At 58.3% G+C, this 21,325-nt stretch overlaps 4 protein-coding genes across 4 annotated transcripts; 3 read left to right on the top strand and 1 right to left on the bottom strand.

The window, feature by feature from the left end:
- Positions 1–2,360: 2,360 nt before the first annotated feature.
- CMQ_7736 (snf2 family helicase) lies at positions 2,361–7,586 on the top strand (the record flags this gene model as incomplete). The annotated part of the gene is made up of 1 exon (XM_014314741.1): positions 2,361–7,586. The coding sequence occupies one exon, from the start codon at positions 2,361–2,363 to the stop codon at positions 7,584–7,586; it is 5,226 nt and encodes a 1,741-aa protein (XP_014170216.1).
- A 1,320-nt stretch (positions 7,587–8,906) lies between these two features.
- CMQ_7658 (5-aminolevulinate mitochondrial precursor) lies at positions 8,907–10,811 on the top strand (the record flags this gene model as incomplete). Its single annotated transcript, XM_014314663.1, has 1 exon — positions 8,907–10,811. One exon carries the CDS (start codon positions 8,907–8,909, stop codon positions 10,809–10,811), a length of 1,905 nt encoding a protein of 634 aa, XP_014170138.1.
- Positions 10,812–11,347: 536 nt separating this feature from the next.
- CMQ_7749 (thiamine biosynthetic bifunctional enzyme) lies at positions 11,348–16,929 on the top strand (the record flags this gene model as incomplete). The annotated part of the gene is made up of 7 exons (XM_014314754.1): positions 11,348–11,448; positions 11,516–12,625; positions 12,678–12,949; positions 13,000–13,852; positions 14,047–15,225; positions 15,292–15,922; positions 16,276–16,929. 7 exons carry the CDS (start codon positions 11,348–11,350, stop codon positions 16,927–16,929), a joined length of 4,800 nt encoding a protein of 1,599 aa, XP_014170229.1.
- A 275-nt stretch (positions 16,930–17,204) lies between these two features.
- Positions 17,205–21,281, bottom strand: CMQ_7102 (nuclear mRNA splicing factor protein; the record flags this gene model as incomplete). The annotated part of the gene is made up of 3 exons (XM_014314107.1): positions 17,205–18,540; positions 18,759–20,838; positions 21,035–21,281. The coding sequence occupies 3 exons, from the start codon at positions 21,279–21,281 to the stop codon at positions 17,205–17,207; spliced, it is 3,663 nt and encodes a 1,220-aa protein (XP_014169582.1).
- Positions 21,282–21,325: the final 44 nt, after the last annotated feature.

Raw genomic sequence — 21,325 nt, 5'->3', positions numbered from 1 at the left:
AACTCAAGGTTGGAACATGATCGAGATATCCTTGGGTTTGCCACTGTGCTACAACGGAGCACGGAATAATATGCTTGTGATAGCAGCGGGTCAAATGCGCCCAAGTCGGGAACACCGTTTCTAGTAGTGATACCCCACAACGTGGTGAAATAGAGTGTTTGATAATGCAAGCACCCTCGATTCTGCCCGGTCTAACCACTGTAGCTGTATGGAGTAACGTGGTGGCGTTGTCATTCCCACATAGCGCCAAGACGTGATACACGACGAATACGATTTGTCTACTCCGTACTCCAACCCGATATCGTCTCTTACGAGTAGATCAGCGTGAGTTCTTCCCGGTTGCCCTCGAATGCTTGCGTGATTCCAGTGCTACGTCGTCTGCTGCGCCCCATCTCCGTCGCCTTTGTAATCGGAGAGGGGTGGAAGAAAACAGGATGTGTACTCTGTACTCCGTAGATAATATAAATGGGGCTTGGTGCGGACGCCTGGCAGTATCCTGGAATTACAAGTTTTCTTTGAACATCATTTCGTGATAAAAGCAACATTAGAAACGTGTGACTTGAAGCAGTAACACCCTGTGGGTTTTCGCCACTGGGTGTATGGGGTGAGGATAGATACTCGGCCTAGTCGATTCCGCGTATCACTGAGTTGCTCCGGCCGATTGCGTTACTAGACCAGACCTAATCCCACAACTTTACGCCGAATGAGACACGACTAACTGCCTGACTTTGGTACAGCGCATAATACACGTGGCCCGTTGCCGTTAAAGGCTTGTAACGGCACAGCACCGGGCGGAGGTGCGGCATTAATGGGGTTAGCCGGCGTGGCTAGCAGGGTGACCTGCCGGAAAACAGGGCTAGGGCTTGTTGCACTGTTACGGGGTCCATCCTCGTAACGTGCAGGTGGGAGACAGCCGGCTTCGCCAAACTAATAGAGGGGGAGAGTGGTGCTGGTGAGGATGAACAGGGCGACACAAGATTCCGTTTGCTGGGTATGTTTTTCTAGGCAGAGCTGAATATATGTGGTGTACGCTGACAGATGCAATTCAGCTCCATTTGCTTACTAGGCTTATGCATGCCACTTTCAGTGATGACGAACTGGTCAATTAAATTTTCCTCGCTGTTTGGCAACGTGCAGCACCTTAGCATTTTTGAGCAGGTAGATTATATCATTGATTAGGGGCGCGAGAATCGCTACCACAAGGGGCAATTTCAACCTGTACGGAATACTTACTCCATACGGAATAAGCTTTCCAGTGGACCAAATGGGACTCCACTGATCTAAAAACGCTGTCAACTATACAAAATAAGGCTTTACCTATTCCGGCGCGATATGGCGCAGGTGAATGGTTCTCCATCGTCTTTGAGACCGCTGTCAGCCCTACGGACTAACACTTTAGTTCGGGGTAAGACTGTTGCGTATAATTTCTCAAGCAGTTGTAGGTATTCGCAATCTGGTACTCCATACGGAGTAGTACGCTGGCGATTAAGGGGCTAAGGCCGTTTACAGCGTTCTGGCCACTAATGATTAATATCGCCTGGGCTGCAGACATATCGTTGAAGTGGCGTACGGAGTACTGCGCAGCTTTACGTCTTGGTATATTTTATGTTGGTACAGATCGATCTCTATCATTATATGCAAACATGCAAGAAATGGAGAAGACCATACAGAACATATCTACAATACCCTGATTGCCTGTTAGTGCTAAATCGACGGTATGTATCGATCAGTTCAAAAGCGATAAAACCGTTTCGTTTCATCAACGGATGGGCGGTGAGACACGGCAGAACAGCGAGGTCAAGTCGCGTGAAGGCAACCCGTTTTTCCCTGACCCCCTCTCACACGGCGCATATTTCACTCGAAGCCTGCACAAAACGACCGATCGACTTGAGCCACTTAGCCACACATTCCAGTATGATCTGCTGACCAATACGCTGTACTCGCGACTGCACCCAGCAAACCATAGAACTCGTCGGCCTGGTCGCTGCAGCTCCTTTCGATCCACATTCACATTTGCTCTCATCTGGCTTTCAGAAGCCGACCCTATATCGCAGCAAATCATCAGTGTTTATAATATTTCTATATTAATGTGCCCCAGCCTTTGGCCCATTCACCTCTTTATTCTACCATCAAGTATACATTCCTTTATTGCTCAAGTCGGCACGTCAGTTGGGCAAGACATAATTGGCTCTGGCTTTGGCGGGTCTCCGCGAACTGAGACGATATCATAGTCGACAGTTGAAACCGGGTGGCTTCACTCACAGCGGTATTCGTGAAAGCTCGTATGGAACTGGCGGATGAGTTCCGGTTTCGTTCTTAGCACCCGTGGCCCACGTGCATACGATCCAGCCTTTCAGAAAATGGCCGAGTCTTCGGAAAGTTCCGACCCTTTTAAATGGTCGACGGAGCGGCTGATTCAGGAGCTCTACCTGCTAAAACGATCTCGAGATGCAAGACCGGCAAACAAGTGGCCAGATCTTGACAGTCTGGCAGGGATTTTACGAGAACACGAGCTAGATGGATATGATTTGCTCACATCCGATGACCTAGGAGGGGATTACCCATTTGATTCGCTGTGTAAAGATCTCAAGATTAACAAGATTCCTCACAAGAATACTCTTCGCTACATTCTCAAACTGTTCAAGGAGATCAGTCCCGCATACCAAGACTGGAAGACAACTGAGACTGAAAGACATAACCACGTTTCACTTCTCGACGCACAGAGTCGACATGGAACAGAAGAAGCGGAACCCTCTCATTCACCGGGCGGCGATGCAGGAGATGCTATGAACTTGGAGGAAACAGAAACAGTATCTGAGCACCCCCTTCAACCAGCTGCAGAAAGCCTTGCAGATATGCAAAAAGATGATAATTCTCTCGCCACAGCAACCGCTGATGGGTTGAGTGATCCAGGCGACCTGGCGCTTACATCCAAGAAACGAAAGAGAGTTGCCCCTGTCAACATTTCTGGCTTGTCAGATCCTCGGGCTACCATGCGCTTTTTCCGAGCCCAAGCAGACATCGAGACAGATGCTACACGCGAAAAGTTATGGCAAGCAAGTGTGCCAGGAGCATACCTCGGTAATTGGAAGCTCTTACAGGAAGTATTGTTACAAACGCAAGACCCCCTGAGCCAGACAAATGCCGTCTTGGAGATCTCCGACTTCAGCTGGGCTGTTCCAAAGCCCATCCCTGCAGGCCGTCGACTTCAGGTAGAGCGGATTCTTAGAAGATATTTCAAACCTCAGAGGTCGAAGATGAATCTCGGACGACGACAAATTCCGAGCCCCGGCACAGACACTGTAGTCCAAGAAGAGGATGACGTGCTTCCTCTTCTAGGAGATTCGGACGAGGACGAGGAATATGACTCGGAGACATGGGCAGAGATGGAACAAGAGGCCAGGGAACGAGCCAACCCGCAGCCTAAGAAAGACGCATCGTTATCTGGCGAAGCTGTTGACGCTGTCATTAATGAGGCTATACGCGACATGGAGATCAAATGGGCCCAGAAAAAGCTGCCTAGGCTGCAGAGAGATATGCATACCCTTTGGACTGATGCGCGACGGTCCGGGTCGCTGAAATCAAACGTGACTGGAGAGCTTGCCGTTGCAGAGAGGCTGGGGCGCCGCATCGCTAATATCACAAAGGCAATCCGGTCAGATGAATGGAGAAGCGAAGCCCAGATCCAGCGTCAGCTTGGCGTCCTTGAGGCTAGCGTCGAGGACCGAGAGCGTGCCTTGTGGAGGGCGAAAGTCTTTGCATCTCCCAACCAGCCAGCAAAGCCTACAATTACACGGACATCAGCGCCTCGTACTCAGCAACGAGCCATCCGCGTCTTGGTCGTGGACGACGGCGATGAAGTCCTAACGAGCGCTTCTGAAGAAGAGGATGATGTGCATGATTTCATTGTTGATGATGATGATCCGCCTGACGATTCACATGGAGTTCCTCCGCTGGGTGACCCGATGCTTGTGGACATTGACGTGCCCGTTACAGAAGGCGATGCCCACGACTCTGACGGCGCAGGCGACGCTGGCAACGACGAAAGTAACAACAAACAAGATCTCGCCGTAGCATCGCCACGATCCACGGCGAGCACCCTCTCGACTGGGTTGGAAGATGGCGAAAAACTACCGCTAGATGACTTGGAAGCCATCGTGCAGAAGGGCGTCGGGTATTGGGAGAAATGTGGTGATGTCCAGCGGCTTCTTTGCACGCTACTCTCTGAATATGACGTCGCCCCCCTGCAGCAATTGTTCGACCTTATGGGCCAGGATGAGAACATGATCTGGAACACGCTTTGTGTCCCGGCAATGCGCAGGACGATCCTCCGCGGGGAAGGCGTCGAAGAGACTTCAGAAGGCACCCTTTCTGATGTTGCTGGCGCATTTATCAGATTATTTGACATATTCATAACACGCCACAGCATTGGCGCTCGTGAGTTCTTCCCCTTGAGTGATGAGACACGCAATCGGCTTGAGACAAATCGTGGCCGTATCGGAGAGTTCTGCGTCAAATTGCGAATCTTGCAGCCGTATTTTGACTCGCTCCTCCGCGCTAAATCTTCGGTTCCGCCCAGAGCCACAGACAACGGAGCGCAGGTCAATGGACCGGAGTTTATCAAAGTGGAGAGCGAATCAGTGGAAGAAGAGGAGGATGACGACGATAAGGACGTTCGGCCATCCCCGTCTTACCGGCGTCGCCGGCAGATTCGCACGGATAAGGAAGCCCAGAGCTTGCGCGAGAAGGACAGGGCACGGGCAGAGGCCCTGGATCGCCGACGTCAGGCTAACCGCAACAACCTGGTCCTGTCTGGGACCATCGACCGTGATAAGACACGACTCATTATCAACGATGCGAGGGAAGATAACCAGAGTGTCATTTACGTCAACCCTGAAATCGGCCTCCGCATCCGTGACCACCAGATTGCGGGAGTGCGGTTTATGTGGAACCAGCTCCTCATCCCTTCTGAGATGCGGCAGGGCTGTCTCCTGGCTCATACAATGGGGCTCGGCAAAACGATGCAGGTCATCACACTGTTGGTGGCAATTTCTGAATCCGCTATCTCGCCTGATGAGAATATTGTTGCACAGATTCCTGTTGATCTGCGAGAGTCGAAAACGCTGATACTGTGTCCTTCGGGCCTCGTTGAAAACTGGCTGGATGAGATTAGCTGCTGGACACCACCTGGGCTCCTGGGTGTTTGCTATCCATTGACGTCGGAGCTGAGCAGCGAGGAGCGATATACAACGGTCAAGCGATGGGCCGACAATGGAGGAGTCATGATTATCGGTTACCCTATGCTTCGGAAACTGCTCGAGTTCTTCGGAGATGAAATGAAGTCTCTTCTGGAGGACTCGCCTCACATTGTCGTTGCCGACGAGGCCCATGCGCTCAAAAACCCCAAATCAAAGCTTCACGAGGCGACAGCCAATTTCAAAACGACGGCGCGAATTGCCATGACCGGTTCTCCCCTCGCCAACTCGGTAGAGGAGTACCACTCGATGATAAACTGGGTGGCACCAAACTATCTTGCAGATCATCGTGAGTTTGCGGCCAAGTACGCGACGCCGATCAAAGAAGGCTTCTACCGAGACAGCACGAAGCAGCAGAAGAGACAAGCCCTGATGCGGCTCAAAGTTCTCAAGGATACAGTGGCTCCGAAAATCCACCGAGCCACGGTGGCCACGCTCAAAGGAGAGCTGCCGCAAAAGAAGGAGTTTATTCTTTACCTGCCGCTTACGGAGCTGCAGATGCAAGTATACGAACGCTTCATTGATATTGTCAATGACCCGGGGATACTCAGCGACATCAACAACACAGTGCAGCTCTGGAACCTGCTCTTCAACCTGACACTTCTGCTGGCACATCCAAAGGTGTTCAAGCTGAGACTTGAGGAGATGAAGTCGCACATCCGGGAAGGCCAAAGGGAAAGAGACGCGCATCATCCGTCATCAGCCTCCCCTTATTCCGCCACACTTCCGCTTGCAGTGGTTCAGAAGTTGCTGAGCATAGGGCAAAAACGGAACATTGACGACTTGCACCATTCCTCCAAGGTTATGGTGCTCATGGGCATCCTCGATGAAGCCCGTGAGGCCGGCGACAAAGTTCTCATTTTTTCCCAGAGTAAGCTCGTGCTGGACTATCTGGAAGACGTCTTTCAGCGGAAGAAACGGCGGTATAGCCGGCTCGACGGCGATACAGTGGTGCGTTGGCGGCAGGGCATGGTGAAGAGCTTCAATGCGGGGCGAGACGAGATATACTTGATCTCGACGACTGCTGGCGGTGTGGGCCTCAACATACACGGGGCGAATCGGGTGGTGATCTTTGATTTCAAATGGAATCCGATGCATGAGCAGCAAGCTATCGGCCGCGCCTATCGGATCGGACAGACGAAGCCCGTATTTGTCTACTGGCTGATCACGGGCGGCACATTCGAGACTGTGCTGCATGACCAAGCCGTGTTCAAGACCCAACTGGCGTCACGGGTGGTGGACAAGAAGAACCCGCAGGCGTGGGCAGACCAGATACGAAACTACGCGGCCAAGCCGAGCAAATGGCCGCTGGACCAGACGATGGCGCGGTTCAAGGACCAGGATGCGGTCTTGGCAGCACTCTTGCAAAACAAGGAGCTGGGAAACCACCTCTGCCGGATCGTATCAACGGACACGTTCGAGGAGGAGGAGCCGGAGGACAAGCTGTCGGCTGAGGAGATCAGGGAGGCCGACGATATGATCCTGATGGAAAAGATGCGTCACCAATATCCACACATGGCACAGCAAGCGGCTATCTATTCCGGGGAGCGCATGATGGTAGACGGGACTGTGTTCGGGCCAGCTGCCTCGGCACCCGTGGGCTTTCCGTCAACCTTTTTACCGGCCTACCCGGCTCCGCACCTTGGAAACGGTCTTCGGCCACTAACACTGCCTTTATTTGGCTCACCGGCCGGGCCGGGTCAGGCGGTGGTGCTGCAAGCTAACAACAGTCATCCAACAGCGGCGAATCTGCAGCCGATGCGGATCCCATCCTTGACCACCGGGTCCACGGGCGCGGACATGCACGGGCCAGCAGCACAGGGTGAACCTACCACTAACAGCAAAGACCTTCAGGCGCGGTCGCTCATTTCGTCTCTCGAGCACCTTGGAGCGGAGCTGCGAGACAGACTTACCCAAAGGATCATCGAGTCAGATGGACGAAGCGTCCCGTCTGCACAGGGCATGGCACAGAAGCTGGTGTCTGACATACGGACAGACATCGGACAGCCCAGCGTGCCGACGCTGGCGCAATGGACACGGCTTCGGGACTTGGTAAAGTCAGACGCCGTTTTTACAGCTGCGATTGTCTCTGGACGCATATCGGCGAAGACGCTGGCGACGATGAACGGGCCGGAACAGGAACGGCTGCTCGCGGAGCTGCACGACCCATTGACGGTCCAATCAGCGGTCCACGGTGGCGACTCCCGGGACGACAAGGAGACCAGCAATGCGACAGCGGCTACGACTGTTGCCCGAGAACGAAACAAAGACCCAGATGTATGGCCCTTTCGCTTTCCCCATTTCCCGTGTTTGTATGGCTACTTTGAGTAAAGAAGCACCCAGTGGCTACCAGTCTGCCCTCAGAACATATTTGATCGAAGCACCGACCCCCTGGCTCTCCTAGGCGAAAGCGCAGTGGAATCTCGGAAAAGAGGCCGACAAATAGAGAGATGGAGAAAGTTTCTGCATCTCCCTCCCCTGTCTCGTGAGAAAAGGGCAGCTGTGGCACCAAGGAAATGAGTGCTCACCATAGGCAACAAAGGCTAACCAATTCTGCAACTTTTCTTTTTGACAACTGCAGCATATCAGAGCACATGTACGACGTTCGTTGAATCGGGACGGGCGGCGGAGAAACGGGGGAGGAGGTGGGCATCGAGACATAGTGGAGCTCGTGGCTGTGCTGGACCGGAGGACAAGCAGACAGTCATCAACAGCAGCGAGATCAATAGGGGCGTCCGAAGACGGAGCAGGACCGCGAATACCGGCGGGCAACAACGCATACAACCCTCTTGTTCTGGATTGAAATGCTGTTGTTGCTGGGATTCTAGTTGCTTTTCTGTGAGCCGTTGCGGGGATCTTGCATCCCAAAGCATTTAGTGTATTTTTAAAGTGGCAGGGCTGTGCTGACGGAGTACGGAGTATAATGTGTCGTAATACTCCGTATACTGGTATTATTCAGAAGGCGGAAGGTCCGCCGGCGGCGTGGTGGCCCAATCAGTCAGCAAGGCTAAGCCGGAGGTGTGATTTTGCGGTTCCGAGGGTCAGGTGAACAGGCCACTTCACGGGCGGGTTCACCGAAGCGACTGAATCGAACGATGGACTTGCCGAACACCGAGCGAACGAGAAGAGAGGAATAGTAATATGGGGCGAGACCCGTCTGGGGCATCCGGATGGCTGCATCGGCTCCCAGGGTTGTGTTTGCCAGAGAGTCGAGTCAGACGTCGATCCGAGTGGCTGAATGGATCATTCTGGCCGGATTTCTTGGAAGGGGGGCATGCAGAGCAATGAGAACACGCTGTCCGACCGGCCGGGATTTGCTTGATTTGGTCTTGGGGGCAGCAGCTCGTAGTGTGCAGTATCGTTGCTTCCCAGTAAATTTCGGTTGAGCGACTGCCTAAAAAGGGCACTAAAAAAAGTCTTTAGTGCGACATCGCCCCCTCTTTCTGACGGGTTTTGACACATGTCCACCAGCCGTCTGCTGCTACGATTGGACCTCTTCTCTTCTTTTTCTCTTCCCTTTTCACTCTCAACCGTGACTGCGACTCTCTTGCACCGCCAATTGATCATTCCCAGTCTCTCTGTCTTTCAGTCTCTCCATCTCTCCATCTCTCTGCCTCTCTGCACGACCGATCTTCTCTGCCTTGCCACACAATGGACGCCGTTCTTCGCCAGTCCAAGGCCGTGTGCCCGTTTCTGAAGAAGGCGTCGCCGGCCACGCTGCGAGCGCTCTCGACGGCGACACGCGTGGCAGTGCCGGAACCTACGTCTGCGCTGGTGGCGGTGTCGTCGCCGTGCGGTGGCACGCTGTCGAAGCTGCAGCTGCTGGCGCACCGCTGTCCGGTGATGGGCAAGGCGATGGCTGTGCAGGTGGCACGCGGCAGTGCGGTGCACGGCGGGATGGGTGTGCGGCGGGTGGCGGCGACGCTGTCGGCAGTGCTGTGCACGGGACCGACCTCGAACACGGCCCAGGCTCTGCATCGGGGCCGGACGGCGCGAACGGCACGGCTGCACAGCAGTCGGCCGCAGGATGCGCGAGCCGTGGACACGCCGATCTTTAGCGACAAGGCACCTCCGGCTGCTGCTCCTTCAACGGCCCCGATCACGACCAAGGGCGGATTCGACTACGAGGCTTTTTACGAGGCCGAGCTGGACAAGAAGCACAAGGACAAGTCGTACCGCTACTTCAACAACATCAACCGGTTGGCCAAGGAGTTTCCGCGGGCCCACATGGCAGACACGGAGGAGCGGGTGACGGTGTGGTGTGCCAACGACTACCTGGGCATGGGCCGCAACGCGGAGGTGTTGCGGACGATGCACGAGACCCTGGACGAGTACGGAGCCGGGGCCGGAGGCACGCGCAACATTTCGGGACACAACCAGCAGGCGGTGCTGCTGGAGGCGGCCGTGGCGCGGCTGCACGCCCAGGAGGCCGCGCTGGTCTTCAGCTCGTGCTACGTGGCCAATGATGCGACGCTGGCCACGCTGGGCGCGCGGCTGCCGGGCTGCGTCATCCTGTCGGATAGCCTGAACCACGCGTCGATGATCCAGGGGATCCGGCACTCGGGCACGCGCAAGATCGTCTTCCGGCACAACGACCTGGCCGACTTGGAAGCAAAGCTGGCCGCGCTGCCGTTGGCGACGCCCAAGATCATCGCGTTCGAGTCCGTCTACAGCATGTGCGGTTCCATTGGGCCGATCGCAGCTATCTGCGATCTGGCCGAGCGCTATGGCGCCCTGACCTTCTTGGATGAGGTGCACGCTGTCGGCATGTACGGGCCACACGGTGCCGGCGTGGCTGAGCACCTCGACTTTGAGGCCCATCGTCAGGGCCGTCCGCGTGGCTCGCTGATGGACCGCATCGACATCATCACCGGCACGCTCGGCAAGGCCTACGGCTGTGTGGGTGGTTACATTGCCGGCAGCGCGCGTCTCGTCGACACCATCCGGTCTCTGGCCCCGGGTTTCATCTTCACCACGTCGTTGCCGCCAGCTACCATGGCCGGGGCCCGTGCTGCCATCGAGTACCAGGCTGCGTATGACGGCGACCGCCGGCTGCAGCAGCTGCACACGCGGGCTGTCAAGGAAAGTTTGGCGGCACGTGACATTCCCGTGATCCCGAACCCGTCGCACATTGTGCCGATTCTGGTCGGCGACGCCGAGCTGGCCAAGCAGGCCTCGGACCTGTTGCTGCACGATCACGGCATCTACGTCCAGTCGATCAACTACCCGACCGTGCCGGTGGGCCAGGAGCGCCTCCGCATCACCCCGACGCCCGGCCACGTCCGCCACTACCGCGACCGTCTCGTGCTCGCGCTCGACACGATCTGGGACCAGCTCGGCATTCGTCGCACTGCTGATTGGGCCCGCGAGGTCCCCGGCGGCTTCCTCGGTGTCGGTGCCCCCCCTTCGGTCGAGAATGCCCCCCTTTGGACCGACGACCAGCTCGGCATCACCCAGGCCGTCCGCGAGCTTCAGCAACAGCAGCCTCAGCTGCCTGACGGCCTGACCAACGCCCTGCTCGAGCGCGAGGCTGCAGCTGTGTCGGCTCGCGCTTAGGCCTCCGGGAGAGAGAGATCTTTGCTCACGGCCATCCGCCACCTTTCCTTCGTCTGCGCATCTCTTGTGCATCCTCTTACCCATCGTTCGGCCACCCGGACAGACCCACGGACTCGACTCCGCTGTCCATAGCCATGTTTACCTGCCAATGCACACATTCTGCCACTCGGCACACTTCTGTGCGAGTCGGCCTCCAACAACCGACTCTGTCCGATAGGCTGCTGTGACTTACGTAGGCGCCAACGCGCTGCTGTGATTTGTAGTTGGGTCCCTCCGCGCTTAGTCACGTGATCGGAGTCCCGCCCTGTGACTGGCTGCCTAAGCGAATTACGACACGGAGTCGGGGCAACAACAGTCGTCTTACTAAGGTCCAGATGCTGAGGCTACTCGTCGCATTCGCATTCGACCATGGTGAGCTTTCCGGTTCCCTCTCGGAGAGCACAATCGTATTCAGTCTGGGCAGGACGGCATTTCTCTTCTCGTGACACCATTGCCGATTCAGCAGCCACGGGCTTCTACGATTCGGCCTGATCGCCATGCTCGCACCCAACAAGCCCAAGGGCCCGAGGGCCTGCCTCACGTGCGCCAAGGCGAAGAGCCGCTGTGTGCCCGGCCCCGTTGCCAACGTCTGTGAGAGGTGAGTTTTCTCTGGGCTGGCGGCTGGCTTGGCCCGCCTGACCATCTGTTGTCGTGTTCAACCGCAGATGTCAGCGTCTCGGAAAGCCGTGCGGATCGCAGACGCCGGCACCACAACGCCGTCGACGGCTGGAAGGATCGACTGGCGGCACCGATGCTGCCACTGCTGCTACTGTCTCTTCTGCTGTAGGGGTCGCGTCGACCGTGGCCCAACGCCCGAGAACGACCAAGCCAACTCGGGTGTCGGAGCTCGAACGTCGTCTTGAAGTCCTCACCAGCCGACTCGAGACGGTGGGCCGACAGCAGAAGCAGCAACAGCAGCCGACGACGGCAACTTCACCGCAGGACGACGCTGGACAAGGGGACGAATCGGCAGCAGCAGCAGCAGCAGCCCTTTCGACCTCCCACTTTGTCAAGAACCAGCCGATGCCATACTACCCTATGACCCACATCTTTGAACCCAGCAGACAGACTACGACAGCGGCAGCCGATGCAACGACAGCCGAAGCCGAAGCCTCGTCGCCGTCTGTGAGCAGCAACAACAACCAGAGCGGCAGCGTGTCGGGCCTGTCGTCGTCGACGGCGGTATCGGCGCCCGACCTGGACACAGACGACCTGCGGCCATGCCACTTTTTCCCGCCGTGCCAACTGCGACAGCCGCACACACCGCCGACAGGTGCGACCGACACGGCCGACGCAGCCGGCGACGTTTGGCCACAGGCCGAGGAGGCCGAGATGCTGCTGCAGGAATTCCGGTCGCACCTGATGCCGCTACTGCCGTTTGTAGTGGTACCGGACGGCGTGTCGTCAGGCCAGCTGCTGGCGGCACAGCCGCTCACGTGGCGAGGCGTGATGATGACGGCCTGCCATCTGGACGGCCCACGGCAGATGCTGATGGGCAACCAGCTGCTGGGCGAGGCGACGGGCGCGGCGCTGCTACAGCCGCGGCGGTCGGTCGACGTGCTGCAGGCGCTCCTTCTGCTCCTGTCATGGTTCCACTACAACATCAACAGCTTCCAGCTGAACAACCTGCTCTTTCTGGCACGCGGCATCACAGTGTCGCTCGGCCTCGGCGAGCCGCATCCGCCGAGCAGCAGCCCAGACGTGCCAGACGGATACACGTCCGAGGTGCTGCAGAAGATGCGCTGCTTTTCCGGGACGTTTTATCTGGCAACAGTGTGAGTGATGGTGGCTGTCGGGAAGGTCTGAATAGCTATTAACCGGTTGCAGCGCGACTACCAACAAAAAGGCTGACACGATGATGAACTCGCCGTACCTAGACACGTGCTGCCAAGTGCTCGAGCGACGGATGGAACAGCCTTCGGACAGATTTCTGGTGCAGCTGGTGCGGATCCAGCAACTGAGCCAGGCGATTGTGGTGGCGTTTTCGCTGCGCAATGCCGGGATCCAGATGGATCTGTCGACCAGCTTCATGGTGGAGAACTTGAGCCAGCGGATTGCGCAGTACAAGGCGCAGCTGCCGGTGCACTTCCGCAACGACGGTGAGTCTGGCTGTATGCGTGTTTCCTAGCCACGGATGCTGACAAGCCAGTGTCGATCAACTGCCACATGCATCTGGCTGAGGTGTTGCTGTACGAGGTCGGGCTGCAGGATAGCAACGGGCTGAACAATGGGCTAAGCCTGCCGGTGGCGGAGCGGCTGAATCTGCTGTCGGCCTGTATGCGGGCAACACGCGACTACATGCAGAGCCGGTTTGCAGAGCCGGTGCAGGACCAGCCACGCTTTGTGTGCCTGACGGCGTTTGACTTTATTTATGCCTTCCTGACGGCGCTCAAGCTGATGACGTTCCAGATGCCGGGATGGGATCCACGGCTGGCGCGTGAAGAGCTGGCCTTTGACTATGTCGTGAGCCGGCAGATTTTTGACATGCAGCAGCTGGCACGGCGACGGGGCATGCGCAGCCACAAGGCCAGAGGCAGTGAAGCCGGTGCGGCAGCCGGTCGAAAAGCCGGATCTAGCGAACGTCGGGATCCGTTCCAGCGGCTGGCGACGCGACTAGTCGAGCTCAAGGCGATGATATCGCGGGAGCTAGACCAGCTGCCCAGCAAGTCGACCGGAGAAGTGGCGATGTCGGCAAATGAAGAAATGCTGTCAGCAGTAGCAGAGGCAGCAAAAGCACCCACACCCACACCCGCACCTGCACCTGTACCCGTTGCAGAGAGCACCAACGCAGCCATGGCAGACGCAGAGCTGATGACAGACTTGGCGGGTGACTTTGACATTGGCATGATCGACGCGGCGCCGGCCATCTTCAGCTTTGCAGACGCAACGATGGACTACATGCAGAATATGGACGGATCGTCGTGGCCGGACCTGTTCAACACACCGGGGCTGGACTCGTACATGGACGTCAACCTGGGGACGCCGCCGTTTGATTGGGACATGTGAGGAGGAGGAATGATCCGTATGAGCTCGTTATGTATTGTGAATGGAGTACTTTTGGTAAATCGAATGGAGGACAGATTGTCGATAGGAAAATGGTACAAGAGAAGGCGCCGTGTGCCGAATGCGGCAGGGACGAGCGACCCACGTTTGCGCGAGATTTAACGCCGTGGTGACGTTTTCGCGCTACTTGCAGAACTCCTCTTTTGAAGAAGCATACGATTACCCCATCATCATCACCGCCATTCAGCATCATGGCAGTCCAGGTGCGGCCGGTGGTGGACTACTCGGTGTACCTGGTGACAGACGGGACGGCAGCGATTCTGGGCGACGGCCGGACGGTCGAGGGGGTCGTGCAGGCGGCTCTGACGAGTCGGCAGGCGAGCGAGGGTTCTCAGAGCCGCGAGAGTTCCCGGAGCAGTGTGGGCATCGTGCAGCTGCGAGACAAGCAGTCGGACGCGCGGGGTCTGTTAGCTTCGCTGGCGGCACTGCACGAGCACACAGCGGCGGCCGTCGTGCCGCTGGTGATCAACGACCGGGTCGACGTGGCCGCCGCAGCGATGACGGGTGGATTCTGTGAGGGCGTGCATCTAGGCCAAGACGACGTCGACGTGGCGACAGCACGACGGCTGCTGGGGCCGGCCGCGCTGATCGGCGTCACGGCAAGCACGGCAGCCGAGGCCGTGGCCGCCTGTCGTGACGGCGCCGACTATCTCGGACTCGGCACCGTCTTTGCCACGGCCACCAAGACCGATACCAAACACGTCGTCGGCACGGCTGGCCTCCGTCGCATGCTGGCTGCCATTGCCCGTGCTGGCTTTGGTCACGTGCCGGCCGTCTGCATCGGCGGCATCGGGGCTGCCAACGCCCGCCGCGTCGTCTTCCAGGGAGCCTGGGAGGGCGACGACGTCCAACAGCTACCCCCGAAACGAGTCGATGGCATCGCCGTCGTCAGCGCCATCATGTCGGCCCCCGACCCGGCTGCTGCCGCCGACCAGCTCGCCCGTCAGGTCCGTCTCGGCCAGACCTGCGGGCCCACGGCTTTCTGGGCAGCTCCGACGACAACCACAACAAGAAGCAAAACGACCACCCGCTCCATCCAGCCCATCCTCGCCGCCATGCACCGCCTCACGCCCCTCTCCCACAACATGACTAACCTGGTGGTGCAGAACCTGGCGGCCAATGTGGCCCTCGCCGTCGGGGCGTCGCCCATCATGGCCAACAGCGGCGCCGAGGCTGCTGATCTGGCCCGCCTGCCGGCCAGCGCCCTGCTCGTCAACACCGGCTCCGTCACGCCCGAGAGCGTGGCTGCCTACGTCCAGGCCATTGCGGCCTACAACGCGGCCGGCCGGCCGATCGTCTACGATCCCGTCGGGTGAGTGTCTGTGCTGTGTGCCTGTATCTCATCATCGCACAATCTCGTTTGTTCTCACACCTTCAGCGCTGGCGCCACAGACGTCCGTCGAGCCGCCGTCCGCACCGTCATGGCCGCCGGCTACATCGATGTCATCAAGGGCAACGAGGGCGAGATGCAGGCCGTGTATGCCGCGGGCAGCAACCCGGACGATGGCGACTGCCCAGACAGCTCGTCGGCCCAGCAGCAGCGCGGCGTCGACGGCAGCAGCCGGCTCGACGGGACAGCGCGTGCTCGCCTGGTTCGCCGTCTGGCCGCGCGTGAGCGCTGCGTCGTCGTGCTCACGGGCCCCGTCGACTACGTGGCCGAACCGACAGGTTGTCATGTCCTCGCCGTCGCTCACGGCCACCCGCTGCTCGGTCAGGTCACCGGCACTGGCTGCACCCTCGGCACCGCCATCTCGGCTGCCGTCGCCGCTGCCGGCGTCCTGCGCGAAGAGGCCACCGATCCCTCAGCTGCATCCGTATTTTCCACCTTTCACGCCGTCGTCGCTGCCCTCGTCCTCTACGAACGCGCCGCTGAGCTCGCTGCCCAGTCGGCCACTGTCGCCGGCCCCGGCTCCTTCGTGCCCGCCTTCCTCGACTGCCTCGCCAGCTGCCGTCACCGCGCTGCTGCCGGCGACATGGCCTGGGTCCAGGACAACTACCGCATCACAGACGTTTAGAGACACATAGAGCCTGTGGCTGTAAATTCATGAGAAGCGTTGGAATGTCCTATCTGGGAAGGTGCACGTGCTCTCGTTCTTGCCTGGCCCCACTTGGTCCCACCATATCATTCGTACTCAGATCCCATCATCATTGATCCTCCATCTTCATTACACATCACCATGTCTGCCTACTGCTGCACCTGTGCAGCCCCTCTGCCCATCGGCTCATCAGAGAAAACGCTTCCATGCATGCCTGTCGCCCGGCAGTTGCCGTGCTGCGACCGCTTCGTCTGCGGCCGTTGCTTAGAGGCAAGTCCACTGCGTCTTCTGTCTCCCATCGGCTGGCTGACGTTCTTCCCCTCTAGACAAACCCCCCCTTCGCCTCCTACTGCCCCTACTGCCAGATTGCTTCTGCCGCCTCACCCGCTCAGCACCTGCTGCCTCCCGGACTCAAGCCTCCACCTCCATATCGGCCTGGCAGAGCCCCCGCTTCATCTGACGCTCCGCCGCCTTATACGGCTGTCCCGCTGACTAAGCAGACCATCGTGGACGACACGCCCATCCTCCACCATCTCGACCACGACCGCGACTCCATCGCGTCACTGTCCTTGCGCTACAACGTACCTGCGGATGTCCTACGCCGCACAAACCGCCTGGCCGTTGATCATCTGTTGCTGGGCCGTCGCGTCGTCGAGATCCCCCGGCTGTCCTCGTCCTCTTCGCCCGTCTCCCTCTCTCCCAACCCGGTCGAGGGTGAGGTCGAGGCTCTGCGCAAATCTCAGATCCGCCGCTTCATGGTTGCCTGCAAGGTTGCTGACTACGACCTCGCCGTCCTCTACCTCGATCAGGCTGCCTACGATCTCGCACCCGCTATCGCTGCCTATCAGGCCGACGAGCTGTGGGAACGCCAGAATCCACAGGTCCGGAACAAGATCAAGACCAAGACCAAAACCTATAATCGCACCAGCCTACTCTCTCTTGTCAGACCACGTCCACCACCTGAGACAGACAAGCATTAGACACGCACTCGTGCACGCCCTTCCATTATATCCCCGATCTATATCTGATCGAGATGAAGATGACACTGCCGAGAAGCAGCCGCCTTGGCGGAGTCCTTGTATACAATTGATATATCAACATAACGCCCTCCCCGGTTCTCACCGTGGCCCTGTCCTGAATCCGCATCCGATACGCCCTCCCGCTGGAGAAATGAAGAAATGACAAGGCGGAAAGAGAATCAAAACGTCAAAACGTCAAAACGCCGATCGTGTCCGGAAGTCCTGCACAATATGAGTCAGCTAATCTCCTTCACTTTGTCTTCTCCATCCACACGAGCACTCACCGAGATCTTTCGTTCAATCTCCCGCACCGACCGGTCCAGCTCGCCCGCAATCATCTGCTTCTTCTCCCGCGGCAGCAGGTTGAACCGCTCGCACAGATCACCGTCGATCACCCCCTTCACCGGCACGTAGTACGACCGATACATCAGGTGGTCCCGACCGGCCAGCGGCGCATCTTCTTGCCGCATGTGCGTCTCCAGGTTCTGGAAGAAGTCTGCGTCATCCCGGCTGACAAACGGAACCAACGCCCCCACCGTTCCCTGCAACCCGCTCCACACCAACACCTCCTGGCCACCCACCACCAGGCTGGCCTTGCAGATGCTCATCGGCACGTCTTGCGTGTACACGTGCGCCATCAGCGCCAGCCGGTTCGGGGCTCCGTGAAGATAACCGCGCGCATGCACCAGCTGCAGCTCTGATCCCGGCTCATCGGCGTCTTGGCTGGCCTTGTCGCTCACTCGCAGGATCCACAGGTTGCCAAACTTGTCGCCGCCTGCCACTGACTGGTAGTCCACCATTGTCGTGCACGTCGTCCATCGCTTGATCGTGTCGTCCACAAACGGCAGCAGCTTGTTGATCTCCGGCTTGTACACCACGTACGTCACGCCCTCTTCCACGTCGCCTACCACCACCCGGCTGCCCTGTGTCTGCAGCGACACGATCAGCTTGCTCGACACTTCCGACTGGGCCTTGCGCAGCATCTGCTTGATGCCTAGATCGTAGATCCGCAACACGTTGCCGATGCCCACCAAAATCCGTCCCTGAAATGCCAGCAGCGCCGTCGGCGGCTCTTCCACCTTAGTCTTATGCACCAGCTCCAGCTGCGTGCCGTCCTTGACGAACCGGTACGCGTGGATGTATCCCTCCGAGAACTGCCGCGGACTGAGGATCATGTTCCGGCCCGTCCCCACAATCAGATAGCTCTCGCCGCCTCGGCTGACAAACGATGCCACCGCCATGCATACCGCCGCCTCATTGCCCTCCAGCTCGATCGTCTGCGTCACTCCGGGGTCTTCGCCCACCGGATCGACCACGCTGATGCACGACGCCCATCGCCCGTTACCCCGGGGGTAGCCAAAGTCTTCCGGCGGGAGGACCGACGCATCACCATTCGTCACGCCAGGTGCTTCGATAAGCTGCCGCCGCAAGTCCGGCGACAGCGTGTTGTTGTCGGCCTCGATGGTGTAGAAGATTCCGAATTCCGGGTGCTTCACCAGTCGTCTGGGCGTGTATGTCAGGGGAAAGCTCTTCTGGATCAGGGCGTCGCCGAGCTTCTCAATCGAGAAAATCCTAGATTCGAGTCGTCAGAATCAGAGCCAGACACAACGCAACCAAGAGTATGAAGGTTAAGAAAGTGGCATGTCAGAAGGAACAATTGATATCATGTAAAATGATACAGGTCCTCATTGCATAGTAGCGTAGGAAAATTCCCTTGTAAATTCTCATCATTTGCCAGGGGGGTGAAAGTGCACTGCCAGAAGCAGAAAGAAAAAAGAACGTGAACGTACCGCAGAAAATTGCCATGGATACCGACCATGCCCTCTTCGCACTGCTCACTGCTAAAGTTCCAGCCCCACTCGAGCTCACTGTAGTCGAGCCTTGTCATGGCAAAGTTCTTGGCCTTGCTGTCGTCGTAGCCGAGCCAGGGCCGGGAGCTGAGCGCCAGCACGCAGACCCGCCGCTGCACGGAGACCTGGAAGAGCCGGACCAACTTGGGTCCTAGGAAGCGCTGCCGCGTGTCGGTGAGCTCGCCCGTGACCTCGTCCAGGACCGTGCGCAGGTACACGCCCGAATGCAGGCCGATGTGCAGGTACAAGGCCGTTCCGCCGGCCGAGGAGTCGTCCATGGCCATGATCAGCAGCGACGAGGGTGCGGCTGTCAGAGCCTGGATCGACATGTTGTCCAGCGTCGTCTCCGGGTCCAGGCTGAGGATGCGCACCGTGCAGTCGTCACAGCCGACGGCCAGGTATGAGCTCCGGAGCCGGCCCTCGGGCACGGCGCCTAGACTGAGGCAGGTCACTGTGCCAAACATCTCCTTCTTCTCGTCGTACTCGGCGAGCGAGCCGTCCGTGTCCATCTCAAAGTACACAATCTCGCCCGAGCTAAGCGCCACCACCACCTGTCTCTCGTTCGTTGCGGCCGCGACTATGGACCGGTGCTGCGGCGCCGCCCACTCGTTCACCCGGCCGTCGCGAATATGGCGGATGCCCTTGGGGTGGACCTGGATCAGACCGTCGTCGCCGAGCTGCTGCACAGCCAATGTCGGCACGGAAGAGAGGAAGCCTGTGTCGGTCACCTCCTCGACCGTCTCGCCGATGCTCAGGACAAGCGTGCCGTTGTTGAACGACAGCACGATGAACGCATCGTATTCCTCGTCCCGCCGCACCTTGGTTGTCCAGACGGCCGTCGGCGTGCCCGGGAGCTGTGATGCCACAATCTCGTTCACCTCCAGGGCGTGTTTCAGCATCCTGAAGGTGCTGCGGGCGCCATTGCCGCAGACCGAGTAAATTTGCGGCACGTCGTCGTCCGTTAGGTTAGCCACCTTGCAGTCCAGCATGGGGTTCATCGACTCGATGCTCTCGACCAGCGCCAAATTTTCGGCCGGCCGTGGGTAGAAATAGACCGGCTCATAGGGTGCCTTGGGCTCGTGCGGGAAGTTGTCACTCGAGAACTCGAGCTCGTCGTCGTCGTCTCCCAGCTTCTCAAACTGGTAGAACTGGTGGTTGCCAAACTCGGACGCCGAGAACAGGAAGCCGCTCTTCAGAATGCAGAGACTTGACGCCACCGGAATGGTGTCAAAGTACTTAATCTTGAGCCGCAGAACCTCGCCAGTCGGATTCCCGTCATCGTCTTCGACCATGTCCAGGGTCAGCTTGAGCAGGTCGCCGTCCTCGGTCTGGAGCAGGAAGAAAAAGGCGCCCGCACTGCCTTTCAGCTTGTGCATGACACCGGACACGATGGTGCGCTTGCGGTTCGGGTCCTCGGTGGCACCGCGTCGCCGGGGAATGGGCACACGGTAGGCCTCCTGATTGGAATGCCGGTAGGTGATGTTCTCCTCGCCACAGACCAGCACGCCGCTGGGCCCATCGCTGCCGCCGGGGACCTGAAACAGCATAGACGCGGTCGAGTCGACGGTGTCGGACCATCTCCGGACGACGTGATTCAGACCGAGATCCAGCTCGTAGTAGACAAGCAGAGTCTCAGCCTCACGGTAGGCTTCGCCGGTCGGGTCCTGGTCGGACTCGGCGTAATCCAGCTCCAGAGCAGCAAAAACGGGATTGGCATAGCCAACGTCCAGGGCGACGAGCGAGATCACAATCACGCCGGGCTTGTGGGCTTCCAACGGAGACGAGATGGTAAGCTCAGCCTGGGCGTTGCGGTTCAGGACGTATACCAACTTGTTCTTCTCGACCGAGGCGATCAGACAGGCACGACCCTTGGGGTCGGCCGCCAGATACTGTCCCGGCACAACACGGCGGACACCCGATTTGCCAAACGTCTCCAGATGGATGCGCTGGAAGCGGTTGTCGGCCGGGATGTACTCGATAATGGTGATCCTGCCAGAGTCGGTGGCAAGAATGACATAATCTGCGCGAAGCAACCAAGGAAAAAAGCCCATGTCAGTCTCCTGGTTCATACAGCTACAGAGCTAGGCAGCCTAGTCTAGTGGACCAGCACAACGAGGGTGCCTCGAGCACATCTAGACTAGCTTGGTGTCACTATGTGACTTGCCTGAAAGAGAAGCAAGGGGGGGTAAAGAAGGCGAGATATAGACAGAACATACCTTTATTGCTTCCAGCCAGGCGGAAGGCGGCAATGGAGCGGATAATGCCGAAAACGTCATGGGTGAGCAGGGTGATGACCTTTCCCTGAGACGGGTCCGGACGGAGCAGCGACAGACGCGAGCCAGAAGCTGTGAGGATCTGCTGCTCCTTGGTGCCAGAAAACTGGCCGAGGATGGCCTGGTTGATGTTGGTGGGCGGCTGTAGCGTCAAGGAATACAAGAACATATTCGAGGTGGTGGTGGCCATCTCTGCGGTGTTGCTATCCCCGCTAGGGGGTTCCTGCGCGAGCG

This window comes from Grosmannia clavigera (genome assembly GCF_000143105.1).
Source record: "Grosmannia clavigera kw1407 unplaced genomic scaffold GCSC_173, whole genome shotgun sequence".
Lineage (NCBI taxonomy): Eukaryota > Fungi > Ascomycota > Sordariomycetes > Ophiostomatales > Ophiostomataceae > Leptographium > Leptographium clavigerum.
This window is presented reverse-complemented; position numbering and strand designations above follow the sequence as displayed.